The sequence below is a fragment of the Syngnathus acus genome, chromosome 24 (assembly GCF_901709675.1).
Source record: "Syngnathus acus chromosome 24, fSynAcu1.2, whole genome shotgun sequence".
In the NCBI taxonomy this organism is placed as follows: Eukaryota; Metazoa; Chordata; class Actinopteri; order Syngnathiformes; family Syngnathidae; genus Syngnathus; species Syngnathus acus.
In genome coordinates, this window is record NC_051108.1 from 926,221 (window position 1) to 949,365 (window position 23,145).

The following is a 23,145-nucleotide window of genomic DNA, read 5'->3' on the forward strand; positions in this document are numbered from 1 at the left end:
TGTACGATGACGCAAACAAACATCAGTTGCTGTTTTCAAATAAATGGAAATGAAAAAAGTTGTGTGCGTTCTACACTGAATTACTCCCTGAGCGAGAATATTTACGAGCGCTCCCCCGCCACCCGTAAAAAAAAACCCTTTTTATTTCATATTTAATACAGAAAAGTATCGCGAAACGATCATGGTATTGTGGCCGAACGGTGTAATTAATTCTACGCTTGAATTCCGTGCCGCGATGGTTGACGTGAAGCCTCCTGTCCACCAGGCGGCGACACAGAAATTCCGCTCTGCTCCTACATTGGTGTGCAGTCGAAGAATAGGTCGAAGAACTTTCCATTTTTCATTCTTTGGACTTTTTTTTGTCTTATCTGTGAAGACAAATTCTTCACGGAGACCTATAAAATGCACAGCAGAAGCAGCAGTCTTCTTGTCGTCTGCATGTCATGTTTTGACGTGTGTCGTGCATGAGTTGATCCTTGAAAGCTAGCCGGCAACTAGCATAGCATTAGGACTGCTTCGTGGCACCTTGCAAGTTAGTCAACAGACGTTTGCATCGTTTTTCTGCCAACAAAAAAGCGTGGTCAGGCCGTTTATTCTTGTCCACGTCAAGATGGCAGCCGCCTGCGTGAATCGCCCCGTTACCTGCTGACTGTCATGCTGAGACTAGCTCGTCTTTTCAGGGCAGTGACGTTGACGAGAAGCGTTTGCGACACCTCCGTGGACGACATGGCCAAGGGGAAGTTTTTCTACGCCGTGAGGAAAGGATTGCAACCAGGTGTCTACAACTCCTGGTGAGAGACCATTTCCGAGTTGAGATCTCAACCTACTAATGCAAAATAAGAGATGTTCAATGGCTCCATTTTGTTTGCTTTGCAGGGATGAGTGTAAGGCCCAGGTGGACAAATTCCCAGCAGCTTCTTATAAGAAGTTTGCCTCCGAGAAGGACGCGTGGGCTTTTGTTCGAGGAATTCAACCTTCTGCGGTACCACAGCAACCCAAAGGTCAGGACTGCACTGCATTGTTTTGGAGAATGTTCTCCTGATGTCCCTGTTTTTGTTTTTTCTTTAGCAGTGGAACCGGATGTTTATTTGCTCCCCAAAAGGGGTCCTGAGCCTTTGGAGTACATCCCGCTCGGTAAGAAGAGAAGTCACGTTGATGAAGACGACGACGAGAAGGAGGAGAAGAAGCAGCAGGAGGAGACTTCCGTGCCGTCCAAGCGCATCAAACCCAACCAAAGCTCATCTTCGGACGACAAAGATGGATTCACATACATGGGTAATGCGTGTGTGTGTTGGGTTGTGCGTGCCTTTCTGCAATTCAGACTTTTCGATCTCTTGTGGTGGGTGTGCGCGTGCAGGCGACGCCGTGGTGGTTTACACGGACGGCTGCTGCTCCTTCAACGGCAGACGCGGCGCTCGGGCCGGCATCGGCGTCTACTGGGGCCCCCAGCATCCTCTGTGAGGAGACTCCAGCACGCTAGGAATCCATCAATGTGAAAAAAATAATCCACGTTTTTTTTCAGGAATGTTGCCGAGCCACTGCAGGGGAGACAAACCAACCAACGTGCAGAAATCAAGGCAAGTTTTGGAATGTAGGCTGGGGAAGGGTTAACAAAAAAAAATATCTTTGCTTGCGTATGCACCAGGCAGCATGCATGGCGCTGCAACAGGCCAGTGAGCAAAAGATCAAGAAGCTGCTGGTCTACACAGACAGCATGTTCACCATCAACGGTGAGTGCGTTTCAATTCTTGCCCGCTCCAAACAAGGCGCTAAAAGCACTGCCTCTTCTTTAGGCATCACCAAGTGGGTGAAGAACTGGAAGCTGAACGGTTGGCAGCTCAAGTCGGGCGGCAGCGTCACCAACAGAGACGACTTTGAGGAGCTGGACCGCCTCTGCGGCCAGCTGGAGGTGGTCTGGGTACGCTTCAGAAAACTCGCCCATAGATATTTTGCAAATGTCTGCTTTCTGAGGGCTGTTACGGAACAAAACAGAAACATGTTGGTGCAATTTGAAATCAGATTGTTTTTGAATGTGGCAGATGCACATCCCCGGCCACGCGGGCTACAAAGGCAACGAGGAAGCAGACAGGCTGTCCAGAGAAGGAGCGGCAAAATCCAAGCCGGAGCTCCACCCAGCGTCGCCGTGAGCGCCCGCATTTTGCTCCGCCGAGGTTTCTTTGTGTTAACCGAGGCCATCGTTCTTAATCACTGTTCTTTTATTCGTTTTGCAATAAACTTGTTTTCCGCCTCATCCTGGTCTCGGTTAGTTTTTGATGTAGCGTGAAGACCAACTTTGCTGTTCCCAGGACGAGGCGAGGAAGAGCAAGGCCACAACTGTAGTGGAGGACAAGGTAGGGATGATCCATTTTGAGATGGCTTCTTCTGACCACCAGGGGGAGCCCTAAACTTGCAGAGGTTTGCCTTTTTTGTTGTTTCCTTGCTTCTTTTGTTCATCTTCAAGTTTATTGGTTGGATGGAAACAAAAATGTCAAATCTTCTCCACTCTGCGCGTTCCTGGCAGCGAGCAGAGTGCCTGGCTGCAGGCAGAGAGAGAGAGAGCGCCTCTCGCAGGTCAGAGGTCATCTGCACGCTCACCCCCCCTTACCGGTGCCGCCTCATTAGCAACGCCGCCGCTTTGCTGCCATGGAAACGCGGTGGCGGCCCCGCTGGAGGGAAGGAACAAGTGCAACGTGGAGGAAGTCGACAGCCGATGCGTGAAGTTTTTCCACTTTCTGCGGGCGGGATATTCTGCCGAGGTCGGCGCTCACTCAGAACCCGCGGCCACAAAACTTCACTTCTGTCCAAAGCCGTGACGGCAGACAGACACATTCTCAACTTTTCACTCGAGTTCGACTCAGCCGCACTGGACCGTACCCGCCGGGCTCGGTCACCGAGGCCAGACATCTGTGTTTGCCAATCGCATTGGTGGGGTCACGTGACCTTCGAAATAAAATGTTCAGTTAAAATAAAGGATGGTTGCTTATAGATTCCGCATAAAACATTGGATCCAGTCAAATATAGTCAAATTAATTGACAGCAAATTGTCGAGCAGGCTCTTTTGCCATCATGACTTTTTTCTCTCTTCCTCACAGGCCTTCAAATTGTGACAGTTGAAGGTAAGACGTGTTTTTTTTTCTCACTTTTGGAGCTTGGCTTCATTCTTTGCAAGGACCAAAGGCTTGACGTCTTTTTTATTAATAACAAACGTAAAAAAATGTAAATATATATATATATATATATTATTTTTTTTACTGCACAGGCGCAACGTGACCAAATGGAGTCGACACAGCAGCAAGGTTTGATTGAAAACAACGATTTTGTTTTTCACCACACTTCCAGAGCAACACCTATGTTTAAAATATTTCTCGTTTTATAAGTCTGCTGCGCTTCACATTCCTCAATTAAGAAAAGTCATATTCCCTCATGTCAATCATAGTCAAACAAAAAAGTGGACAGGGAGTTGGTCTTTGTTCCCAGCGGGAGGCGCGTGCGTGCAAAAGACGCCGTGTACGCGCACAGGCTCGGAGAGAAAAAGAAAGGGAAAAAAAAAAGGGAGAGGCGAAGGAGCTCGCGCCCCCGCCGCGTCATTTGGCTTGCGTGCGCGCGGCCGCCAGTCGAGGCGAGAGGAGGACACGGAAGAACACGCCAGAGAGGTAAACCTTCCTCCTCCTCCTCTTCATTTTCTGCAGTGTCTCAACATCCCATCTTCCTCCTCCTCCTCGCGTCTGTCTGGCTTCCCTCCATCTCCCCTCTCTCCTCCCTCCCTCCCCCTTCCCTCCCTCCAGTGAAGGCATGGCCAGATAGTGCGCGACAAAAGAGAGAGAGAGAGCAGGTGGAGGGAGAGACGCCCAGGGAGAGTGCAGCCGCTCCGACCGCGAGGAGGACGAAGAGAGCAAGAAGAGGAGTCGCCATCGTGTCTTTTGCGGTATGTTTGGCTTTTCCGTCGTCATTCCTCGACGCGCGTGCGCTCCTCGCCTCGCCTCCGCACATTGTCATTCCCCGAGCTCGCTCGCTGGCGCGCGTGCGCGAGCTGGCCGAGGTGACTGTTGTGCACGCGCCTCCGCGGGGGGACAACGTTAGCGGCTTTGGCGTCCTCGGTTTCCGCCACTTTTGCCCGTTAGACGTGCACATGCAATGCGGCACCTGCAAAATACTGCTGTCAACATCCTTCCGTTATGCTATTGATCATTTTTCAGCTCTCCAAAATCCCAAATCCGAAGTGTTATTGTCATTCTTAGCGTGTGCTGTATTGACATGACGATGCCTGACAACGGACACTTCATTAGGGACACGCACGCACGTTTATATGAGTTTAATCAAACAACGTTTGCACACTGCAGCAATGTCAGCGTTATTTGAGCATCAGACGTTTTGTATGTAAATAATTTGTGCGTGTGCCGAGTTGATGGAACCACTTGCCGATTGCATTTGCACCTCGCTCGCACTTGGACTCAACTTTGCCGGGGGCCGCAATGTTGCTGCCCTAATCGCTCACCAATATTGAAATCGTTTCTATGAAGCGTCCTTTGAACTCACTTAAGACAGCAGTTTTAGTACATTTGGAGTGGAGAAAATATTCTAGACTCTTTTCTTTCACCAGAAAAAAAAAAGTTGAGAGGTTTTTCTGTCCTTTTGTAAACCGCAGTCGAAGAAGGTTGCATTCACCCAGTGGTGAAAATGAGTTTATATATGACGATAAAACAACGATGTGGATGGCAAACTAATCATTAATTTACGAGTCGTCCCCGCAGCCGGCCCACAGGGGGCACTGCCAGCTGACCAAGATGCTTGTTGCCCGCACGCACGCACGCACGTCTTTAAGGATGGACGAGTATCGATACCAAGTATCGTACTGCGTCGTTTCCAGTTTAGCTCAGTGCTGCCACTTGACGCGTTGTGGCACAATGTGGTACTGCACCGACGACTGACTCCAATATTTCAACATGTTAGCAAGATTACAAAATGATAGATGGGAATGGGAGTGTGCCTAGCCACTCGTACTTTTAGACTTGTGAATGTTTTATGAGATAATATTTGCAAGCGAACGCAAACACGTGACACACATGCGCGCGCTGTATGAAACGTTTCGCTTGTGTTTGTTTTGTATTATTGATGCGGCCTGGCTGCGAGCGCACGTTTGTTTGCCGTCACAAGAGCCAAGAGCGATGCGATGCGATGTGTCGGCTCGGCTCGGCTGCATTGTGTGCTTGGTTGCGAGTGAGCGTGCGAGCGCTGCATCAGACTGTAGCAGACAGCCAGAGTGTCAGTCTGAATACTAAACAGTACGGGACGCCTCTTCACGCACAAGCTGAAGCTTCACCAGATGCAAGCTCGCACTCTGGATTTCGCACAATTGCAGTTTCTTCCATTTATTGTCTTTCCATCGCAAATATCTTTTTTTTTAATGCCATGTTTTGTTTGATGTGCCTGCTATTGTGTGCAATTTATGTGCCTACTAAAAAGTTCATTCTTTCCAGTTGTTGTACTTTTCTGCGTACTGATATTTATTTTATTTTGTGAACTCACTGAATGTGTTCACATGCTTGCGCATTCCATCACATGCATGTGCACGCACACACACTCAGTGGTGGAATTTAAGACCAGGGGAGGGAGGAGGGGGCTTTCTTCTCTCAGGAGGGGAGGGGGCGTGCAGTCGGTATTTGATGCGGGTGCTCGGCGAGCGTGGCGGCGGCGGCCTCAGATGAACTCGGCGGGCCACGGAGACAATTTCCATGTGGATGAGAAGTGCTGCTGCACTGCAGTCTTGCCCGTCCTTCTCGGTGGCCCGACGGCATCGCGAGCGTGTCAAGATGAACTTTGACCTCACGACCTCTGCTGCCTTTTGCAGATGATGAGGAGGACGAGCAAGGAGGAGGAGGAGGAGGAGGAGATCTGAGGCGCTTCGCCGTCCGCACGCCGCGCTCCAGCCAGCTACGCTCTTCATCCTCGCCTCTGCTCTGGCGTGGCGATGATGTCACTTCCTGTCCAGATGGAGCCCAACTCAGCAGACAAACGGCATCGGACCAGATCGAAAGGAGTGCGAGGTGGGCCTTTCCGATTGCTCCTTCTCCCTGGCCTCTTATTTGTCCTTTTTTTGGCTCCTCCTTTTTCCTTCTTTCTCCCTTTTGACTCGGGTGTTTCTTTTTTGTCCTCCGTCTGCGCGCTGCGGTGCGAAGCTGTCGCTGAGGCCGTGACGCCCGAACTATTCAGGTAGGTCAAAGTCGGGCTTTCGTTGCATGTAGCCGCCTTGTGTGCAGTTTTGTGTTTGCGAATTACAAATCTATTTTCACGCACTCTGTCGTGTCTCCCACACACACACACACACACTTCGACTTTGTTGGTTTGATGCAAATTGTGAGTCACAGTCAACTAAAGGATGCTCCGCCGGCTACCTAAGACGCTTCATCTACACAAACTCTCGAGCGTAGCTGCGATGACACTCCAAATGTCGGCCATTTTGCTCTAAATAATAATCCTATTGTTGGATATGAATAGTAATGATGACACGCTGGGTTGTCTGTCTTGTCAGCTGTCCGACGGCGGGCTGCGACGGTTCTGGTCACGTCAGCGGGAAGTACGCCAGACACCGCAGGTAAGAGATGACCTGCCTCCTCGACATGCGTGTGCGTGAAAGTGTGCCCGTGTGTTCCTCTCTCTCTCTCCTTTTATTCCTTTTTCTTTCTCTCCCCCGCTTGGTTGACTTTTTCTCTCTGTTGCTATTTTGACTTTTCTCTCTCTATCTTTTTTTTTTTCGCACTCCCTCTCTCTCTCTCTCTTTACTCTTGCTCATCTTTCTCTCTTTTGCTCACACTCTTGATCCCTTTTTCACACACACACTCTCTTCCTCGCGCTCTCTCTCTCTCTCTGTGTACCTTTGGCGTCTGGCCGGCTTTACCGCCGCTGCTCTCCGGAGGCGGTCTCCATGGCGACAGGGCCGTGTGCATGCTGCAGTACAACGGCCGGGAGGGATGCGGCCTCCCTCTCGCCATGGCAACGGCGAGCCCCTCATTTCGTCTCCTCGCCTGGGCGACACCCTCCCGTCTCGTTCGCCCGTCTCGCTTACGGTTGCCACGGTAATGAGTCGATGGGTGGCATTGCCGGGGGCGTCGATTCCGTCCCGCCTCCCCTCGGCGTAGGTCCGATGGAATCATTTTGTCCCACGACGAATATCATTATCTGTCATTTTGGCAAGATTTTCCAAACTGAACTAAACTTTTTCGCAAATTGGGGTCAACTGAGTTCGGTGTCAATTAAAATGAGTCGTTCAGATTTTTATTTTTTTTGTTGATCCTGGCGACTGTACAATGGCCTCCACATGACCGAGTTGATTTCGGAAACGCCGTGACGACTCTCTCGCGCACGCTAGGTGTTTCACTCGCTTCTCCAGGTATAGCCGATGGTCGGTAACCATGGCAACAGAGCCGATGCTCTCAGCCGGCGAAGCTACGACATTGATTTCAAATACTCCACTCAGCATTGTTAGCGTGTGCTTGAAGAAGCTACCCGCCTCCAGCTACACGGGATGCTACATTAGCATTTAGCGTCAATAGCGTCAAACTGTGCCAGTATAGCAACATGCTAACGACGCCGTCGCTTCAATACTGCGCGTTGTACAAACAAACACACGCTCACAGAGAATTGCATGAGAAATCCATCTGCATCACACACACATGCGCACTCACGCATGAACACACACACACCACCTAATTACCATGCGCAGTCGCTCGCCCTTGCAGCGCTGTTCCCTCGTTTCTGATCTGCTTTAATTACTGCTGGAATTTTAATTGGCGGGAGACAGTGAGGTGGCCAAGGTCAAACACACACACACGCACACACACACCGCAATGTCTTTGCCTCTGATCATTTTCATGTGCACAAAAATGGAGATTTCCAGCACAGCTGATGTTTGTATGTATACACACACTCAGTGGCCATAATGAAGTCAATATTTTGTATGAATCGAACCATATGGAGTGCTTGTTATTTGCAAAGCTCTTTGTAATGTTTTGTCGCCTTGTAACAATCAAACATGGCTCGGCATTATTCTGATTGTCTTTGCAAAGCTGTTTTTAAAGGTTCGCTCCCTCCCTCACTCTCTCCTGCATGCATTTGCATCCCAAAGAGAAAAAAAAGCTCTTTCATATGGAAATGGCCTTAATTGATTTCCTCAAATCCACATTAGGCTCGGCCGTAATTGCGCTGCCTGTTTTGGAGCAATTAAAGCTGACTTTTGCCATCACTTGATGACTATTATGGGATTTGTGTAATTGAAGCCCCGCTTGAATAAGCTCCACTTGATTTTATTGTGTTTTATTTTTCAAGAGGAAAGATTGGTTTGGCCTTTATAATCTCCAAATGGACATTTTTTGAAGTGTGACGCCATTTTCTCCTCAGCGTTTACGGATGCCCGCTGGCCAAGAAGAGGAAGGTACTGGAGAAGCAACCGCTCGAGCCGGCCGCCAAAAGGAGAGCCTTCGGCGCCTCCTGCCTCGGCGAGGACGACGACCAATTGGAGGAGGACCTGGAGGAGGAAGAGGGCGATGAGGACGCCTTAGACCAGAGGGAGCGAGGAGAAGTCATGGAGGAGGACGCGGGCGAGAAGGCCGAGGAGGAGGACGAGTTCTCTGATGACATGGAGGAGGAGGAGGAGCAGCCGGAGGAGGACGCCGTCGCGCCGCCAGCGGGACACGACGAGATGGAGGACGAGGAAGAGGAGGAGCTCGAGCATCAACGGGGTGAGTTCTAAACGGAAAAAAACAAAGTGTGAATGCTTTGTGTGATCCTACATAGCAGATTTCTCTTCTTGGCAGTTGACTACCCACCAAGTGGACAATCTAAACAGCTCCTTCCGCTCCGCAAGGATGATAACAACAACCACAGCTGCATCACAGGTCCAGCTCCGGGTTCTGGATCCGGTCCCGGCGGCCCCGGAGATGAGTTTGAGAACTACGACGAGCTGGTGGCCAAGTCTCTGCTCAACCTGGGCAAGATCGCAGAAGACGCGGCCTACCAGGCCCTGACCGAGTCGGAGATGAACAGCAACTCCTCCAACAGCGGCGGCGAAGACGAGGATGACGAGGATGAGGACGACGAAGACGGCGGTGGCGAGCGGAAGGCCGACCTCAGCGTGGACTTGGATAGCGACGTGGTCAGGGAGACGGTGGACTCGCTCAAACTGCTAGCGCAGGGCCACGGCGCCGTGTTGCCGGACGACGGCTACCCCGACGTGGGCCTCAACGGGCGGCTGGGCCTCGGCGCCGACGAGAGCGAGGAGGAAGTGTGTCTGAGCAGTCTGGAGTGTCTGAGGAATCAGTGCTTCGACCTGGCCCGCAAACTCAGCGAGACGCACCCGGACGACCGCCCGCAGCACCTGCACCACCACCACCACCACCACCACCACCAACTGCGCAACCACGCCGACCAGCAGGGGGCGCTCCACCTCAACAGGTACACCAAAAGCACCAGTCAGATTTTGCGCAAAGCTGACTCTTGTTCCTGCCGTCCTCTCAGGTACGACGCCGGCTGCCAGCCGGGTTGTCAGGACGACGACGGCCCGCCGGAGCGCAGCTTCTCCGACATGGTCAACCTGCTGAAGCTGGAGGAGCAACTGAGCCCGGCGTCCCGAGGTTACGGCCGGGAGTTCGACGAGGACACGGCCTCGGTGGCCTCGGAGCGCTCCGACGACACCTTCGACATGGCCAAGGGGAACCTCTCGCTGCTGGAGAAGGCCATCGCGTTGGAGTCGGAGCGCGCCAAAGTCATGAAGGACCGGCTGGAGCACAAGCAACCCAGGCGCCACCATCTGCATCACCACCATCACCACCGCGTGCACGGCGAGGAACGCAAATCCAGGATGCACCACGACGGACTCAAGAGGGCCTACTACCTCAAAGGTAACGCACACGTGGAGATCCAACATCTGTCCGTTCATCGCCATTCCTGCCTCCTCGTCCAGAGTCTTCGCGAGGGGAGAAGAAGGAGAGCAAGTGCCCGACGCCGGGCTGTGACGGCACGGGTCACGTGACCGGTCTGTACCCGCACCACCGCAGCCTATCCGGCTGCCCTCACAAAGACCGCGTCCCCCCTGAGAGTAAGTCTCGGCACACGTGACTCACCCAAAATCGGCATGAGCGATCGGGATTCCTTTCGCCGTGATTTGCATGCCTGGAGAGCTTCTCCGCTCACTGGAGATGACTCGTTGGAAGCCGAGTCAAATGGGTGTCATCTTCCCGCCTCCATGTTTGTTGTGTTGGACTGCGGAAGAATCCTCTTTTCATTTCGACATCGTCGTCATTTTGAGCTTGCCCAAACATTGCTTGGACGTCATTTCACTGTCCACTTCCGCCTGCCGCTTCTTTCCCTGACGTTTGCACGCCTTCGCCCGTCAACGTGCGCGCTCGGATGCCGCCGCTGTTTTCCTGATAACTTTCCTGTCGGCTCCTAACCCTCCTTGTCTCTCTCATCTTCTCCTGTCAAGTCCTTGCCATGTATGAGAATGTTTTAAAGTGCCCGACCCCCGGCTGCTCCGGACGGGGGCATGTCAATAGCAACAGGAACTCACACCGCAGGTGAGTCAGCAAGCTGGTGCTAAAGCGGGCGCTAAAAGTGCTGCAGGTGTCACTTATTATTTATAGTATTATTATTGTACGTCATATAAAATATCATTTTACCAGTACGGTTGTCTCCAGCTGACGAGCGAAAGCCGCTCAGGCGCCTCGTCAGGCATCGCTAGCGTTATGTGGCACAGCCCCTCTGGGAGCGCGCAGACAAAGCGGCGCTAGCTAACATAGCATCTGTTAGTGAGCCGCCGCAGCTCCGCACGGGCTTTCATGTCTGGCCGTCACCATGGAAACGCCCGCATAGCTGCGGGGGCCGATGTGGCGCTGGCTTTTCCCGCGTTCAAATAGTCGACGTGGATGGTCAATTAGTGGCGAGCGGCCATATTGAGAGAAAGCTCCGATATGGTTCTGCAGCACGGATTCAAAAGGAAACAAACACAAAAATGTTCTTTAGCAAATAAAATGTGTGTGCGTGTCCTTATGACCTCCTTACCCCCCCCCCCCCAGTCTGTCGGGTTGTCCCATCGCGGCGGCCGAGAAGATGGCAAAGGTGCACGAGAAGAGTCACGTGATGGACAGCGGCGGCAGCAGCAAGTCCAGTCAGACGTCCGACCGCGTCCTCAGGTAACGCCCGCTTCCTCGACGAGCGGCAAACGTAGATGGGCTCAACGCCGAGCGCGTTGTCTCGTCAGGCCCATGTGCTTCGTGAAGCAGCTGGAGATTCCTCAGTACGGCTACAAGAATAACGTTCCCACCAGCACGCCGCGCTCCAACCTGGCCAAGGAGCTGGAGAAGTACTCCAAGACCAGCTACGACTACGGCGGCTACGAGGGCCAGCACGGCGGCTACGGCAAGAGGGGCCCGCTCGGCAAGTCCCACCACGGCCGGGATACCTCCCCCAAGGCGTACGACGGTGAGCCCTTCAAAGATTCCCAATTTGGAAGAGCCGTTTTGCTATTTGCGACGTGTCAAAAGGTGCAGTAGCACCATCTACGGGATTGGAGTGCAATTGCGGCTAAATCTCCTTCTGTGTGTTGCCATCTTGCGGCCCGTAGCCAAGCGGTACAGCAAGACGTCCAGCCCGGCCAGCAGCACCACCAGCAGCTACGCGCCCAGCAGCAGCAGCAGCAGCCTGAGCTGCGGCGCCGACCCCATCGGCGACCCAGGGGGCGACCTGGCTGGCCTCGGCTTGTCTCTGAGCGGCGGCGCCGGCAGCAGCGCCAGCAGCACGTGCAGCAAAAGCAGCTTCGACTACACGCACGACATGGAGGCGGCGCACATGGCCGCCACCGCCATCCTCAATCTGTCCACCAGGTGTCGTGAGCTCCCGCACGCCGTGGGAGGGAAAATGCACGACATGATGATGCAGGTAGAGAGGCGGGGCCACAGCCAGCTCATGTTAGCATCAACTGAGTCCCTAAAAGGCTATCTCTGATGTTTGCGTCAGAGCGGCGAGGGGGACCTGGACGAGGAGGAAGATGGCGGCGGGGTGGACGCGGGCGGGCAACCCGGCGGCCCGGAGGGCAGCGGGACGGTTCTGACGCCGCTGCAGCCCATGTCCCCGCAGCGTCAGGCCCTCCTCAACAGTCGCCGCTACCAGCTGAGCCAAGCTGACTGCTGGGACCTCCCGCTGGACTACACCAAGATCAAAGGCGTGGACAAAGAGGTGAAGATGTGAGAACGCCCGCCCCTCGCAAACAGAACCTTCATCTTGTGTCTGGTCCCACCAGGGCGACGAGCTGGACGCCTTCCACGAGCTGCTGGACGAGCAGCGCTACCCGGCCGAGGCCAGCGCCCAGCCCAGCCCCAAACACCTCAAGTACTCGCCCTGCAAAGAGCCCAAGAAGGAGATCCTCACGTAAGAAGGCCAATCCCGCCGGACGGGCGCCCCTCGGCCTTTAACGCTCTTGCGCTTATCTCGCGCAGGCTGTCCGGCTGCCAGCTGGCCGACAAGAACCTTCGCGGGATCATGGCCTCCAACGCGCAGGAGCTCAGGTGAATGGGAAAGTTTGGTGTACTTTTGCAAATCTCCTCCATTCGAGTGCCGATAACGGCAAATGGCGGCGGTGACCCTCAGGTGTCCCACGCCCGGCTGCGACGGATCGGGACACATCACGGGGAACTACGCCTCGCACCGCAGGTAACGCAAGTTGCCGCCGTAACGTCTCGGCGGTTTGGTAAGCGCTCGTCCGTTCGTCCTTCAGCCTGTCCGGTTGTCCTCGAGCCAAGAAGAGTGGCATCAAAATCCTCCACAGCAAAGAAGACAAAGACGAGCAGGAGCCCATAAAGTGAGCGTCTTTGTTCTCGCCGAGTCATCTTGCCAAATCTGAACGAGAGGTCCGGGCGTGCAGGTGTCCGGTGCCAGGCTGCGACGGCCAAGGTCACGTGACGGGCAAGTACGCGTCCCACCGCAGCGCCTCGGGCTGCCCCCTGGCGGCCAAACGGCAGAAGGACAACCACGTGAACGGCGCTCAGCTGGCCTGGAAGTCCGGCAAGACGGACGGCATGACGTGTCCCACGCCGGGCTGCGACGGCTCAGGCCACGTCAGCGGAAGCTTCCTGACCCACCGGAGGTGAGCCGTCCCCGCCGCGAGAGCGTTTGCATCCCGTCGCCGCGGCAACCGGCTGCAATCATGCGCCTCTTTTCCCTCCAGTCTCTCCGGTTGTCCCCGGGCATCCTCGGCCATGAAGAAGGCCAGGATGAGCGGCGTGGAAATGCTGACAATCAAGCAGAGAGCCAGCAAAGGTGAGACTCGAGCGGCCGAGAAAAAAAACGGCATTTGTGCCTCTTGTTCTTTTTTCGTCGGCAGGCATTGAAAACGACGAGGAAATCAAACAGCTGGATGAAGAAATCAAAGATATCAACGAGTCCAACAATCAAGTGGAGTCGGATATGATTAAGCTGAGGACGCAAGTAAGAAATGTTTCACTTCAGTTTGAAGGCTTCAAGAAAATGTGATTGATTGATTGATTGATTGATTGATTGATTGATCGATCGATCGATTGATTGATTGATTGATCGATTGATTGATCGATTGATTGATTGATTGATTTGCCGACCTCGTGCAAGATCACCACCATGGAGAGCAGCCTGAGGTCCATGGAGGAGGAGAACAAGGTGATGGAGGAGCAGAACGATTCGCTGCTGCACGAGCTGGCCAACCTCAGCCAGTCGCTCATCAACAGCCTGGCCAACATCCAACTGCCGCACATGGTAACCACGGCAACCGTCTGCCCGTCCATCTGTCTCGAGGTGTTTCCCAAACGGCGCTTTTCTGCCGCCAGGAGCCGATGAACGAGCAAAACTTTGACACGTACGTGAGCGCTCTGACGGACATGTACAGCCACCAGGACCAGTACCAGAGCCCGGAGAGTAAGGCGCTGCTGGAGAACATCCGACAGGCCGTGCAGGGCATCCAAGTGTAGCCCCGCCCACAACACAAGCAAAAGGTTGTTTTTATCATTATTGATTTTTTTTTTTTTCTGCTGCTGCTGCTGTAAGCTACCGTCGCTCTGCTATCACATTCATGCTGTCACCACTTTTTTTTTTTTTAATCGTCTGGCTGTTTGGATTCAACATCCAACTTTTGTACATTTTCATATGACCTGATATAATGTGACGTACAGCTGCTAATCTATTTATCTATTGATTGATTGATTGATTGATGGTCAACGTGAAGCGCAATCAAAGCAGGAGAGAAGAGTTCAAGGCCAACTGTAGGAGACAATCTGCCACTCATTGATTGATTGATAGCTCCATTGATCGATCGATCGGTCAACGAGCCGCGTGAACGAGCTGGTAGGACAGCAATATTGGCATGATTTATTCAGATGCAATCTATATTTAAAAAAAAAAAAGTTTGGGTATATGCAATTTCCTATGAATTCAACTATCATTGATCGCTGATTGATTGATGTTTTTACTGGTTTTGTAATCCACTTTGACTACGAACACACAGCGACGCCTTTGTTTCCATCTTTTCATGTTTTACGTGTGCGTGTTTGCGTGTAGGTGGGGGTGGGGGGGGGCTGACTGGACTTACAGGGTCACACACACACACACACCGCTCATTGTACATTTGCACTCATCGTCCACCCAGCAGACTTTTTCCTGACATGCATGCACTTTATCGGGGCTCGTCTGAACACGTCAAGAAAAAAATGAAAGAAAAAGAAAAGTGTTGACTTCTGCGTCAAAAAGCAGACATTTCAGTTGTATGTGGGAGAAAGAAAAAAAAAAACACAACATTGACTATGTTTGGAATTGTCTATCGACTGCAGTGGTGCCTTGAGATGCAAATTGGATTTAATCCTGACCGTACTCCTAACTAGAAGCACTCAAACGCAAATCTTCTTTTCTCATTGAAATGAATGCAAAAGTGATCAATTCACATTGCATTAATGAAATGCAACTCCTGTTGTTCCCGCTTCGGCCACATGGGGGCAGTACAACACTTATATTCGTCATTCTATGCAGAGGATAAAAAATGAACGACTCTGTACTGTTCTTTTGTCTTTCTCCATGTGTTGCTGCACCGTTTGGATTCTCTCAATCACTAAATGATTGCTTGTATCTTGAAAAAAACTCGCAACTCAAGGCACCGCCGTATTTCTAATCAAGTGAACAAAGAGAGCCAATGTACCTTTTTCTAACAATCAGCACCTCATTTTTCATATCCTTTTTACTGTATTTTGCATTGTTACATCATTTTGCAGGTGTCCCGAGCTTTTCGGAGAATATTGTTGACATTATTTTCACGTGGTAAAGATGAATCGTGTTTCTTCAGTGTTGGAAAAACAAAATGATGAACTTGGCGATGATGCGTCAACCTTCAGCGGGAGCTTGAGAAATTTGTCTTATGACCTACTAGGGATTGAGAAGCTATTTGAGCAATACTAGCAGATGGAAGAAATGCTCAAAGAGTTTCTCCAACCAGCGGCTGTCAGATGCTCTGCATCGAAAGGGACATTGAAATGTCTTCAAGTTCTACAAGACCAGAAGATGAAAGCACAATTCAAAGACAGACGCTAGACTAGATGTTCATCACATGTACAAACTACTGACCATGAACAAATGCATACAGTATTATAAAAAAAAAAAAAGTGAAATGCTGATTTTCTTTGCAGGACTGTCAAAACATTTTTTTAAATGCATTGTTCCTTTTATGTTTTTTGTTGTCACTTGGAGGATTTGGCGGCTTTCCATGCACATGGCATGAGTTCTGTTTGTCTTTTCTGCTGCGTATAGAATTCATGAGTTGCTACATGCTACTTTCATTTCAATGGTGAACATTTTTATATATACATATATATTTATCATGATGGTGTTTGACATCTCTTGCTCTTCGGAATAAATCTTGTGTTGCAACTCAGATTGTCACCTCTTCTTAGGTCAAAGAGGGCCTCACACAAATTAACCAACTGTTGAAATAATTAAATACGTTTTGAAATAAGTGAACTACTTAAAAAAATGAATATATAAATACTAAAATAGTTATATAATTCATTAAATGTGAAACGAATAGTTCGGAAAAAAATGAACTAGTGAGGTCGTTATGGGACGCAATACGGAAAGGCTTCCGCTAGAGGGCGCTACATAAAAAGCAACAACAACGACTCAGCCCTTTTCCCTCCATTGTTGTACTTCCGCATCAACGACACGCCTTTTCCGGGTTCTCGAAAACGTGCCAACTTTCAAGGGGATATCTTTATTTGGACTTCCGTGGAGTTTGGGGCGCTAAGCATGGTCAAGTGTGTTGTTTCCGGGTGTCCGAACCGCATGCTCAACGGTAACCGGGGCGCCTTGAGCCGACCGCCGAAGAGGTTCTTCCCGTTCCCCAAAGACCCGGCGCGGGTCAAGGTAGCCACACGTGACTGCATCCCAAAACAAACACACCCTAAATAGGTACTTTTGCCCCAATATTAACATTCGTTCTAGCGATTCTAGCTGCGGTGCTAACTTTTGCATGGATTCTCTTCGCCTTGTAGTGTGCATTTCGTGTTAGCATGTTTGCTAACGGTGGCTGAGGACTTCGCAACCCCAGTGATAGTTTGGACCTTTTGTTTACCTCTTAAAAGTCAACTAGCTTGCACAAGTTTGCACTCTTGAAGTAGCTTAAGGTGTCATCGTCTTATTTACAAGATAGACTGAGTTCTCCAATTAGACTGAGTCTGAGCCAAAATCAGGTTTTCAAAGTGATGCTGATGATGTTGTTGTTTAGGTATGGCTGGCTGCCCTGCGAGAGACGGACAAGCAGGAAGCGTCGGAGCAGCACTTGATCTGCGAGGAGCACTTCCTGCCGGAGGACATCTCCAGGAACGGCGTCAACAGCGACGCCATCCCCATCATGCCGCCCTACCTGGACGGATCCCTCGGGGGCATCATCAGTCCCTGGGGGGCCGAGTCGTCGGAGGAGGACGACCAGTGGGGCGTCGCAGACGCTGGCGATGATGAAGAAGAGGAGGAAGAGATGGAGGAAGAGATGGAGGAAGAGATGGAGAAAGAGATGGAGGAAGAGATGGAGGAAGATGGAAGTGGTGCTCCTCCTGAAGCTCCGTCTCCACAACCACCTCAGCAGGTCACTTCTTCATATTCGTCACTGGCGTAGACTAAGAAGAGTTGTAGGTGATTAACGCTTGAACTCTTCTTCCTTTCAGGTGCCAAGTCCAACCTTGCATGATCCTCCAAAAGTGATCACAACAAGGTAAGCGTTTACTTGTGAATAGAGCCCGACGGCCATAAATAGAAAGTCTTGTGCAAAGTTTGAGGCATTCTTTGCTTTATTTTGTTTGAAATTTTTATTTTGCAGTGTGGACATTCAATGCAAAGAGGATCTTCAGACAAAGAAGCCATCCAAAAATGGTGTGTGTTGTCCTTTCATTTAAGTATGGTAACGAAAGATTTATTTTTTTCTCAGTTGTATCATTGTGTCATTCTCATGTGTCCTCTTTCCAGACATGTCCTTGGTGCTGCTGACCCGGCGCCTCCTGGAGCTCCTGCTAGCGTCTCCAGACAGTTGGCTGGACCTCCACCAGGCGGCCAGCAGGCTGCAGACCCGCAAGTGTGACGTCTACGACATCATCGGCGTGCTGGAGAGCATCAGAGTGGTCCAGAGGAAGTCCCGCAGGGTCAAGTGGATGTGAGTACACGTGTGAGTGTGTGTGTGTGTGCACCCAATGATGACAAAGTCCAAAATACAATTGTTGTGCCCATCCAGAGGACAGTGTCCAATCTCTCACTTCCTTTGGAAAACTGAGGAGAAATTCAAGAAGGAGCTAGAGAACCTGAAGCTGGAGGAGAGCACACTGGACAGCCTCATCAAGAACTGCGCACAGCAACTCTTCGACATGACGGACAATGAAGAAAACGCAAGATATCCTTTGCAGCCTCATAGCAAAGTACAACGATATGATTTGAAAAATGAAAGTCAGCCGTGATGTTTGTCCTAACTCACATGCGCACGGCGGCCTACGTCACGCACGAGGACGTTAGCCAGCTCGCCGCCTTCCAGGAGCAGACGGTGATTGTCATCAAAGCGCCGGAGGAAACCAAGCTGGAAGTCCCGGCGCCCACAGAGGTAAACATTTTCAGAAATGTGCCTTATTATGCATTTGTCATGGTGTTCATTGTGTATGTGTGTGTGGGTGTGTGTGGTGCAGGACAACATCAAGGTGCACCTGAAAGGCGGCAACGGTCCCATCATGGTGATGACTTGCGACCTGGGCACGGGGGGCGTGCCAGTCAAGGAGGAGATGAGTGGCTGCTTCATGACGCTGGAGGAAAGTCGCATACAGACTCAAACATTGCACACGCACAAGAACGTCCAGTAGGAGAGGATTTTTTTTTTATCCCTTGTATCCGAGGCGAGACGAATCGGACTTGTTGCTTTTGTAAACAAACATTCGCCACTGGAGCCTGGAAAAGGGAGAAACACCGGTGGTTTGACATTCATCTACTATGTTCTTGTGACTTTTTTGTCTCAATATCCGCTGACAGAACTCATTCTTGCAAAATCTCAATATTATTATTTATTACACAGATGGATTTTAGTACAGATTTGAGCAAGGAAGTTGAAATTATTTTTTTGTCACGGGCCATATCTAATGACACGGTGGGCCAGGTCTGGCTCTTGAGTTTGACCCCTGTGCCTTAGCAGCGACAAAGAGGGCGAAGGTTTTTTGTAAAACGGAAACGTGTCATGTGGTTCAGGATGCACATTTTTCATAAAGAGCCACCTTCATCATCAAACTGACGTGCGCTTCGCGAAGAGCTTTCTTTGTCATCTACACCACATGTTCTGCATTATATTTGTTTCATCTTATTTTGATAAGAATGTAAATAAAACATTAAATTCTAACAAAGGTGTGAATTTTTGTTATTTGGCTCAGTAACATCACTGAAGTTAACACTGTAAAGTTGTCCTGTACTAGCAATCTAAAGCCTTTTTTAACATCCAGTTAGAGGTATACTATTGTTTATTCAATTACAAACACTAGACATTTGTTTTTGTGATCTTTTTAATCGTATATATTTTGTCATGCTTCAATCTTATTTTTTCAAATCATTATTATAGTTAACTAAAAACTAAATTGCGTGTTTTTGGAAATACGGGTAAAAATAATCATTATTTTCAAAATTAAGCCATTTTGTTTCCGGGTGTCTAATCGCGGATTATGGGCCTCTCGCGATACTTTGATGACGAGATCCAACGTTCTCTCGCGATACTCTACCCCAACGCAGCTGTGCATGAATGCCACTCTCGCGATGTTCCGGTCTCTTCCTTGGCCGTCGTTGACTGAGGTTGGTTGTGACTTTATGGCTGGATGGACTATTTTGCCCGATAATGTGGCAAAATAAGCTTTAATGGACACGTTTCTGTCTCGTCCACATTCGTACATGCATGATGGCTTAGATTGAGCGCTTTGTGACGACGGATTGCAGGTTTAGAAGACACAACAAAGCGTGGTTGACTCGCTCAGTTGAATGCTGGATCCGCCGAGCAGGCCGTGCATGTGTTCGCTTATAACAGCGACTTTGGAGACCGTAGCGTGGATACCCGATAGCGCTTTTTCCCCTCTACAAGTCGCTGATTTAATCTTTCGAAAGTGCTCCTGGTAAAAGTATTTTCGCATCAGGATTTGTTGAGCGTTGCCAAGCTCCTTGTCGCAGCGTTAGCTTAGCAATATGGCTAACTGCCTCAACTCCTTTAAGGTATAGCGTGTACTTTATTGACGATCAAATAATGTAGCAGTACACAGGTTAGAATTCGGAATCAGTGTGATCTGGTGTGTGCGTTGCGTTGCTCACTGTTTAAAATCCAAATCTTTAAACGTGGTTTTGTTTGCAGAGACAACGGCCATGTTCAGCACGAGTGCTAAGATAGTGAAGCCAAATGGCGAAAAACCAGACGAGTTTGAGTCTGGGATTTCCCAGGTAAGCGGTAGAGTCAGACATATAACAATGATATTAATAGTTAAGTATTTATATTCAATGTTGTGCCTTGTCTTGTGCCCCTGAAGGCTCTTCTCGAGCTGGAGATGAACTCTGACCTCAAGGCGCAGCTCAGAGAACTCAACATCACAGCAGCAAAGGTGAAATTGAATATCTAGTTTGACAAACAAAATGTGGATTTAGTGTCATTTCCGTTTGCATGCTGTTAATCCGACGTGGACACCCAGTGAGCTGGTCTCCTGGCTCTGTCCTGGTGGCACATGGGAGCGTAGCTTCGTGCTAAGACGTACATTCCCCTTCCACAACGTCGCAGAAAAAGTTGCGTCCCCGACTTTTGTCGGCGAGGATGAACGTCCTGCATATTCCTACAACTTCCCAGAGTCCTCTTGGGGCCCTTACTGGGGAGCCAAACCATGCAGCGCACACCCCCCATACTGCCGTATGATGATGTGATTTTTAAATTTGTGACTAATTGTTTGATGTTCTCAACAGGAAATTGAGGTTTCGGGGAACAAGAAAGCAATCATCATTTTCGTTCCCGTTCCTCAGCTGAAGTCCTTCCAGAAGATTCAAGTGCGCCTGGTCAGGGAGCTGGAAAAGAAATTCAGCGGCAAGCACGTAGTCTTCATTGCGCAGGTTAGCTCGTTGCATCATTTTTAGAAAACGCTCCTCGCATCAAATTTGTTTGAACCGACGTTGACATCCAGTGAGCTGGTCTCCTGGCTCTGTACCGGTGGCGTACGGGAGCGTAGCCTCGCGCTAAGACGTACATTCCCCTTCCACCACGTCGCACAAAAAGTTGCGTCCCCGACTTTGTCGGCGAGGATGAACGTTCTGCATATTCCTACAACTTCCCAGAGTCCCTTTGGGGCCCTTACTGGGGAGCCAAACCATGCAGTGCACATTTGACACAACCTTCAAAAAAAGGCAGTTGGATATAAAGATGTCAGGAATGAAGACAATTATGTTGGTGTGCTTGATTGACCAATGAGTGAGTGTTGTCTTTCAGAGGAGAATTCTGCCTAAACCCACCCGGAAAAGTCGCATCAAGAATAAGCAGAAGCGACCCAGAAGGTGAGCGCAAATATTTTCTCGGTGCTGCTCACATGCGGTGACTCCGACGTGGACATCCGGTGAGTTTCTCTCCCGGCTCTGTCTTGGTGGCGTGCGGGAGCGTAGCCTCGCGCTAAGACGTATATTCCCCTTCCACAACGTCGCACAAAAAGTTTCGTCCCCGACTCTGTTCGGCGAGGATGAACGTCCTGCATATTCCTAAAACTTCCCAGAGCCCCTTAGGGGGCTGTTACTGGGGAGCCAAACCATGCAGTGCACATTTTGAAGCCTCAAACACTCGCCTTGATGTTCAAAAACTCATCCGCACGCTTCTTTTGCTGTGGTTTCATCCAGCCGCACGCTGACGTCCGTTCACGACGCCATCTTGGAGGACCTGGTGTTCCCTAGCGAGATTGTGGGCAAGAGAATCCGCGTCAAGCTGGACAGCAGTCGACTCATCAAGGTCCATCTGGACAAGGCGCAGCAGATCAACGTGGAACACAAAGTACGTGACCCGCTGCGGCGAGCCCGTCGGCCAGTTATGATCTGACGCGGACATCCAGGGAGTTTCTCCCTGGCTCTGTCGCTGTGGCGTATGGGAGCGTAGCCTCGTGCTATGACGTACATTCCCTTTCCACCGCGTCGCAGAAAGAGTTGCGTCCCCGACTTTTGTCGGTGAGGATGAACGTCCAGCATATTCCTACAACTTCCCAGAGTCCTTTTGGGGCCATGACTGGGGAGCCAAACCATGCAGTGCACATTTGATTATTGTGTTGTATTTATTCATTTATTTAGTTTCTAGCCTTTAGCGGTTTGTCATCAAATGTGTCTCATGGTTTCAGGTGGAAACGTTCGCCGGCGTCTACAAGAAGCTCACAGGCAAAGAAGTCGTCTTTGAATTCCCCGAATACCAGCTCTAAATGCACATGGCAAAATAAATTTGTGTTCTGTTCAAACGTTGGCTCTTGTCTCATTGCTTATCACGCCACTTGGCTAGGACTCATTGAGATTTTGGCTTGCTCCTTTTTTTTTTTTTTTTTTTTAATTTGGGAACTTATTTACTTGCATTTGGCACTGACTACAAATTGTTTAGCTTTGCTGTAAACAAACCTTGAATTTCCACCTGAGCGTCATGTTCATTGAAAGATGTGCAATACCAACATCCGCCGCTCGGTGGCACCATTGATCAGAGTTCCAAAGTCGCCTTTTTGTTTTTGCTCGAAAAGACCCTGCTGGCCTTCTAGATGTGATGTCAAATGATTGCCATCATCGCAACGAAAAATGAAATGTTTTAAGCTCAAGAAGGCAACTGCCGTTTTGTTCGCGCGATCACGTGACTGGCGAAGAGCTGTTGGGCGGGGCTGAGGTAACGCGACACTGTCGTGCACGCGCCCGTGCGGCCTAGTGGTGTGCATTCCAGTTCTTTGAAGTGAACGGAATCTTTAGAATCGGTTCACTCAAAATATTTGTTCAAAAGAATCGTTCGCTACACTTTCTTATTTATTCATTTATTTTTAACTTACTAAAGTGATTCGTTCTTTTTTCGGTTCATATGACTTCAACCAGTAGGTGTCGGTAATGCGCATTGAAGCTGGTGCCACCGCCGTAAAACAAAACGAAGAAAATGACGTCACTTCCCGTTCACGAACGAGTCGTGAATAGCATTTAGAAGCACTCAGTGGAACACCACTTCTTTTATGCACGTTTTCTCCAAGCTAACGGCTAACTTTCTTGCATGAAGGGATGCGCCGTTCTGCAACAACGGGGAGATTATGTTTCTCTTTGGGTAATCTTGATTTTATAAGTTAAAATGATCGTGAGCAGCAGCGGAGCCCCATTTCAACCCCTTACACTGAGTGCCAAGCAGGGAAGAAATGAGTACCATTTTTATAGTCTCCGGTATGACCCGGTCGGGGTTTGAACCCCCAACCTCCCAATCTCAGGGGGGACACTCTACCACTAGGCCACTGAGCTGGTAAACACTATTGTATAGTGGTGTTCCACACCGTGCTTCTAAATGCTATTCACGACTCGTTCGTTAACGGGAAGTGACGTCATTTTCTTCTTCGTTTTGTTTTACGG

At 50.2% G+C, this 23,145-nt stretch overlaps 4 protein-coding genes, 1 long non-coding RNA gene and 4 other non-coding genes across 13 annotated transcripts; 8 read left to right on the forward strand and 1 right to left on the reverse strand.

The window, feature by feature from the left end:
* Positions 1-284: 284 nt before the first annotated feature.
* rnaseh1 (ribonuclease H1) lies at positions 285-2,251 on the forward strand. 3 transcript variants are annotated; one of them, XM_037244235.1, is made up of 10 exons: positions 285-532; positions 681-791; positions 877-1,001; positions 1,069-1,275; positions 1,358-1,457; positions 1,523-1,577; positions 1,646-1,730; positions 1,794-1,918; positions 2,040-2,159; positions 2,209-2,251. In XM_037244235.1, exons 2-9 carry the CDS (start codon positions 727-729, stop codon positions 2,145-2,147), a joined length of 870 nt encoding a protein of 289 aa, XP_037100130.1. In that variant the 5' UTR covers positions 285-532; positions 681-726; the 3' UTR covers positions 2,148-2,159; positions 2,209-2,251. The 3 variants fall into 3 exon arrangements, with proteins under 3 accessions (XP_037100130.1, XP_037100128.1, XP_037100129.1); XM_037244233.1 differs by having other exon boundaries at positions 285-791; XM_037244234.1 differs by lacking the exon at positions 2,209-2,251 and having other exon boundaries at positions 285-791; positions 2,040-2,192.
* Positions 2,056-2,297, reverse strand: LOC119117751. The gene is made up of 2 exons (XR_005096588.1): positions 2,210-2,297; positions 2,056-2,161 (listed from the first exon to the last, which is right to left on the reverse strand). It is a non-coding gene; the product is annotated as an uncharacterized LOC119117751 (long non-coding RNA).
* A 663-nt stretch (positions 2,298-2,960) lies between these two features.
* Positions 2,961-15,931, forward strand: myt1la (myelin transcription factor 1-like, a). 2 transcript variants are annotated; one of them, XM_037244230.1, is made up of 23 exons: positions 3,537-3,653; positions 3,786-3,925; positions 5,849-6,044; positions 6,177-6,210; positions 6,530-6,592; positions 8,395-8,735; positions 8,811-9,447; positions 9,511-9,893; positions 9,956-10,090; positions 10,478-10,568; positions 11,067-11,183; positions 11,252-11,472; positions 11,615-11,928; positions 12,007-12,225; positions 12,290-12,417; positions 12,486-12,554; positions 12,637-12,699; positions 12,764-12,847; positions 12,911-13,132; positions 13,214-13,305; positions 13,370-13,473; positions 13,630-13,773; positions 13,845-15,931. In XM_037244230.1, exons 3-23 carry the CDS (start codon positions 5,969-5,971, stop codon positions 13,983-13,985), a joined length of 3,678 nt encoding a protein of 1,225 aa, XP_037100125.1. In that variant the 5' UTR covers positions 3,537-3,653; positions 3,786-3,925; positions 5,849-5,968; the 3' UTR covers positions 13,986-15,931. The 2 variants fall into 2 exon arrangements, with proteins under 2 accessions (XP_037100126.1, XP_037100125.1); XM_037244231.1 differs by lacking the exons at positions 13,214-13,305; positions 13,370-13,473; positions 13,630-13,773; positions 13,845-15,931 and adding an exon at positions 2,961-3,116 and having other exon boundaries at positions 3,260-3,653; positions 12,911-13,136.
* A 267-nt stretch (positions 15,932-16,198) lies between these two features.
* On the forward strand, positions 16,199-18,916 carry si:ch211-195d17.2 (uncharacterized protein LOC560495 homolog). 2 transcript variants are annotated; one of them, XR_005096587.1, is made up of 9 exons: positions 16,199-16,419; positions 16,781-17,137; positions 17,217-17,263; positions 17,369-17,421; positions 17,515-17,698; positions 17,777-17,932; positions 18,022-18,136; positions 18,219-18,459; positions 18,506-18,916. XR_005096587.1 is itself a non-coding variant. In XM_037244232.1 (8 exons), exons 1-8 carry the CDS (start codon positions 16,303-16,305, stop codon positions 18,387-18,389), a joined length of 1,200 nt encoding a protein of 399 aa, XP_037100127.1. In that variant the 5' UTR covers positions 16,199-16,302; the 3' UTR covers positions 18,390-18,916. The 2 variants fall into 2 exon arrangements, 1 of the variants encoding a protein (XP_037100127.1); XM_037244232.1 differs by having other exon boundaries at positions 18,219-18,916.
* Positions 18,917-19,283: 367 nt separating this feature from the next.
* rps7 (ribosomal protein S7) lies at positions 19,284-22,019 on the forward strand. The gene is made up of 7 exons (XM_037244237.1): positions 19,284-19,359; positions 19,907-19,992; positions 20,079-20,150; positions 20,503-20,646; positions 21,020-21,084; positions 21,418-21,568; positions 21,906-22,019. The coding sequence occupies exons 2-7, from the start codon at positions 19,918-19,920 to the stop codon at positions 21,981-21,983; spliced, it is 585 nt and encodes a 194-aa protein (XP_037100132.1). The 5' UTR covers positions 19,284-19,359; positions 19,907-19,917; the 3' UTR covers positions 21,984-22,019.
* Positions 20,221-20,438, forward strand: LOC119118495. Its single transcript, XR_005096735.1, has one exon. It is a non-coding gene; the product is annotated as a small nucleolar RNA SNORA73 family (small nucleolar RNA).
* On the forward strand, positions 20,701-20,917 carry LOC119118498. The gene has a single exon (XR_005096738.1). It is a non-coding gene; the product is annotated as a small nucleolar RNA SNORA73 family (small nucleolar RNA).
* Positions 21,128-21,346, forward strand: LOC119118496. The gene has a single exon (XR_005096736.1). It is a non-coding gene; the product is annotated as a small nucleolar RNA SNORA73 family (small nucleolar RNA).
* LOC119118497 lies at positions 21,610-21,826 on the forward strand. The gene has a single exon (XR_005096737.1). It is a non-coding gene; the product is annotated as a small nucleolar RNA SNORA73 family (small nucleolar RNA).
* Positions 22,020-23,145: the final 1,126 nt, after the last annotated feature.

Bases quoted from the DNA above. Each gene is read 5' to 3' on its own strand.
- rnaseh1 (XM_037244233.1), top strand. From the start codon at position 655: ATGCTGAGACTAGCTCGTCTTTTCAGGGCAGTGACGTTGACGAGAAGC. The intron at 1,276-1,357 runs GTAATGCGTGTG...GTGCGCGTGCAG, and splicing joins AGATGGATTCACATACATGG to GCGACGCCGTGGTGGTTTAC. The intron at 1,919-2,039 runs GTACGCTTCAGA...TGAATGTGGCAG, and splicing joins GCCAGCTGGAGGTGGTCTGG to ATGCACATCCCCGGCCACGC.
- myt1la (XM_037244230.1), top strand. From the start codon at position 5,969: ATGATGTCACTTCCTGTCCAGATGGAGCCCAACTCAGCAGACAAACGG. The intron at 8,736-8,810 runs GTGAGTTCTAAA...TCTTCTTGGCAG, and splicing joins GGAGCTCGAGCATCAACGGG to TTGACTACCCACCAAGTGGA. The intron at 13,133-13,213 runs GTGAGCCGTCCC...TTTTCCCTCCAG, and splicing joins AGCTTCCTGACCCACCGGAG to TCTCTCCGGTTGTCCCCGGG.
- si:ch211-195d17.2 (XM_037244232.1), top strand. From the start codon at position 16,303: ATGGTCAAGTGTGTTGTTTCCGGGTGTCCGAACCGCATGCTCAACGGT. The intron at 17,138-17,216 runs GTCACTTCTTCA...TCTTCCTTTCAG, and splicing joins CTCCACAACCACCTCAGCAG to GTGCCAAGTCCAACCTTGCA. The intron at 17,699-17,776 runs GTGAGTACACGT...GTGCCCATCCAG, and splicing joins TCCCGCAGGGTCAAGTGGAT to AGGACAGTGTCCAATCTCTC.
- rps7 (XM_037244237.1), top strand. From the start codon at position 19,918: ATGTTCAGCACGAGTGCTAAGATAGTGAAGCCAAATGGCGAAAAACCA. The intron at 21,085-21,417 runs GTGAGCGCAAAT...GGTTTCATCCAG, and splicing joins AAGCAGAAGCGACCCAGAAG to CCGCACGCTGACGTCCGTTC. The intron at 21,569-21,905 runs GTACGTGACCCG...TCATGGTTTCAG, and splicing joins AGATCAACGTGGAACACAAA to GTGGAAACGTTCGCCGGCGT.